This window comes from Marmota marmota, unplaced genomic scaffold (genome assembly GCF_001458135.2).
Source record: "Marmota marmota marmota unplaced genomic scaffold, marMar, whole genome shotgun sequence".
NCBI classification, from domain to species: Eukaryota; Metazoa; Chordata; class Mammalia; order Rodentia; family Sciuridae; genus Marmota; species Marmota marmota.
Genome location: NW_025999944.1, coordinates 1,070,021 through 1,072,598, shown reverse-complemented (window position 1 = coordinate 1,072,598; position 2,578 = coordinate 1,070,021). Strand labels below are relative to the sequence as shown.

General features: G+C 51.5%; 1 protein-coding gene across 1 annotated transcript in view; it reads right to left on the bottom strand.

Moving 5' to 3' along the window:
* Positions 1 to 250: 250 nt before the first annotated feature.
* Positions 251 to 2,578, bottom strand: part of Sox7 (SRY-box transcription factor 7) — a 6,397-nt gene continuing 4,069 nt past the window's right edge. Inside the window, 1 exon segment of the mRNA XM_015499418.2 lies at positions 251 to 2,578. This exon segment is cut by the window's right edge and continues 238 nt beyond it. Coding sequence (XP_015354904.1) covers positions 1,930 to 2,578 — 649 coding nt within the window. The 3' untranslated portion in view covers positions 251 to 1,929.

Here is a 2,578-nt window from a genome sequence, read left to right as displayed (position 1 = left end):
CTCAAGGAGAAAATTCTCCTTCCTGTGGGCTGTGAATCGATATTTGCTGTCAGTGTCACTGACAGAGCCACTGTTACCAGTGTGTGAATTAGGATTTCTCCCTTTGGTATGATTTATAAAATAAAATAAACCACTCTGACAAGATATCAACTTTTAAAAATAAAACGTTGACGCAGAAAACTTTTTGAGACCCAGGCCTCACTCAAAACCTTGATCTTTTTGCAAACCTGTGTTTCAAATGACAGAATGATCATGGTACAAAAACGTTTATTTAAATTAAATATTTTCAACAAATCAATATTCCAACTGTTGCAAGCATGCGTAGTTCTTATAAAAAGTGGAACACTTGAGCTTAATGTCTGTGGTGCTATTTTACAAGATTATCAATACACATTCTCGACTGGACTCCAGTCAATCATATCACCAATGATTTACTATTTATTACCAAATGGCATATACAGTAACAATGTAAAGATTAACCTTATTTTATAGGTGATTTTACAAGAAGACGTCTCAGGAGAAACATAGGTCAACAATACAAAATATAAGGTGAAATAATAGAAGAATATATAAAACACACTTCATACAGGCAATATGCTGCTGTCAGAAGACAGCACGTGTCTGTCAGCTGACTGTTGGGTTTGTTCCTTCAAAGGAGGTTTGGGGAGGGTGGGGATATTGGGGTGGCCAGGGCTCAGAAACACTTTCAGTCACAGTGAGTTTCTGGTTTGGGACGTGAACCTCGGGAAGGTGCATCAAGGAAGCTGCTCCAGAAATCAGCTGAGGAGGTGCCTGACCGGCGTGTGAGGCAAACCAGTCCCTCATGGCCAGAGGAATCACACCTGGGCTTTTAAGTCAGGGCTCTTTGAGTTAGGAACCAATTCAGGGTGCAGAAAGAGAGAAAGAAAAGCCAGGAAAGAGAGAGAGGGAGCCGAGAGAGTGGGAAGTCATGTCCAGAGGGGAAAGTGTGCTGAAATCCTGCTCAAGAAATCAACACGTCAGATGCGCTGCTTTGTTGCAACACTCTTTTAGGTCCCTGGCTCTCTGGGTCACTCAGAGCCAACAGTGGGCGGAAGTTGCCATTGCTGAGAATGTTGGATTGAGGCTGCACGTGTGTGTCTAGGAGCATGCATGGGCGAGCCTCTCAGACTGTACCCGCTCTTGAAGTGTGTGTAATAAAAAAGAATTTATCTAAAACATATATTTTTTAAAAAGTTTGAATTCAGTCTCATTTCCAGTGATGCAGTCAACCATACTGGTTAATTTCCCAAGTCAGGATGAGTGTCTTTGTCAAATTGGAAGACCCTTTGGGAATTCTAGGGCGAGGGAGGAAGGGAGCACAGAAAGCAGAAGGCCTGTGTCCTTAGGCTGGGCGCACGAAGCGCTCCCCAGGCTGCCGTTAATGGGCTCATCAATGAGAAGCTCCCTGCTTTCCTTTTGTAAGCCTGGAGAAAGCCCTGACTCAGAGGGACTCAGCTACTGCGTCCATCCTTCACTCTGCAGGGGCAGAGCAGAGGGAAGAGAAGGGGGGCAGGCTTGGGTTTCACTTTGCAGCAGAACCAAAACAGGACCTTAGGGCTAGGGTCCAGACCCAGGGCTCTTCTCACCCTCATTTGGAGCATCCAGAGATCAGGCTGTGTAAAAAAACAGAAGAGGGTCCGGTGCTGCCTGAATTCCCATCACTGGTTGTAAAGACGGGGACAGGGGAAATCCTACTGGGAGACAGTCTTGGCAACTGGAGGCCATGCTCCTGGGATGTAGCCAAGGACGCTCATTTGAAGGAACAGAAGAGGCACTGGACCAACAGAGCCTGCCTCCTGCCAGCCGAGGGTCCAGAGGAAAGCCAGCGGCACTGTGTGGTCTCTGCTCCACTCAGCGCACAGGAAGGACAGGGTGGCCAGGGCTGGCCCAGACTCCTTGCCTCTGACTCTAGGACACACTGTAGCTGTTGTAGTAAGTGGCAGTCGCATCAGCCAGGACGGAGATGAGGCTGGTCTCTGTGGGGCCCGATGGGGTCACCTGGGAGAGTGGGCCATGGCCACTGAGGGCGCCAGCCCCAGCAGCAGAGTCTGGGTGACCAGGAGTGTTCAAATACTGGTCGAACTCATTGCGATCCATGTCCCCTAGAAGTTCCACCTGGCTCAGTTGATCCAGAGCATCGAAGCCAGGGGGCTCGGGAGGTGGGGAGAGCTGGCCCAGGTGGGCCTGGAGGTTGGAGTGGAGAGGGTGGTAGGTGGCAGGAGAGTAATAGGCAGGAGATGGCGGGCAGCCAGGTACAGTGGACATCATAGAGACCCCCGGGGTCTGGCCAAGGGTCAGAGATCCCAGGGTGTGGCTGCAGTGGAGGGGGCTGGGGGCCAACTCCGGGGAGTAAGGGGGCCCTGGCAGGTGGGGCAGGTGGTGGGGGTGGGCGTGCTCCTCCTGGCAGGGGGAGGAGAAGAAGGTCTGCTCCGGCTCCAGCACGTCCAGGGGAGACATCTCCGGGGGCGTGGGCAGCCCATACGGATACGTGTCCACGCTGCCCGCGGCGCCGCCACCACCTGAGCCCTCGTGGTAGCAGCCCCGGAGGCCGGGCAGG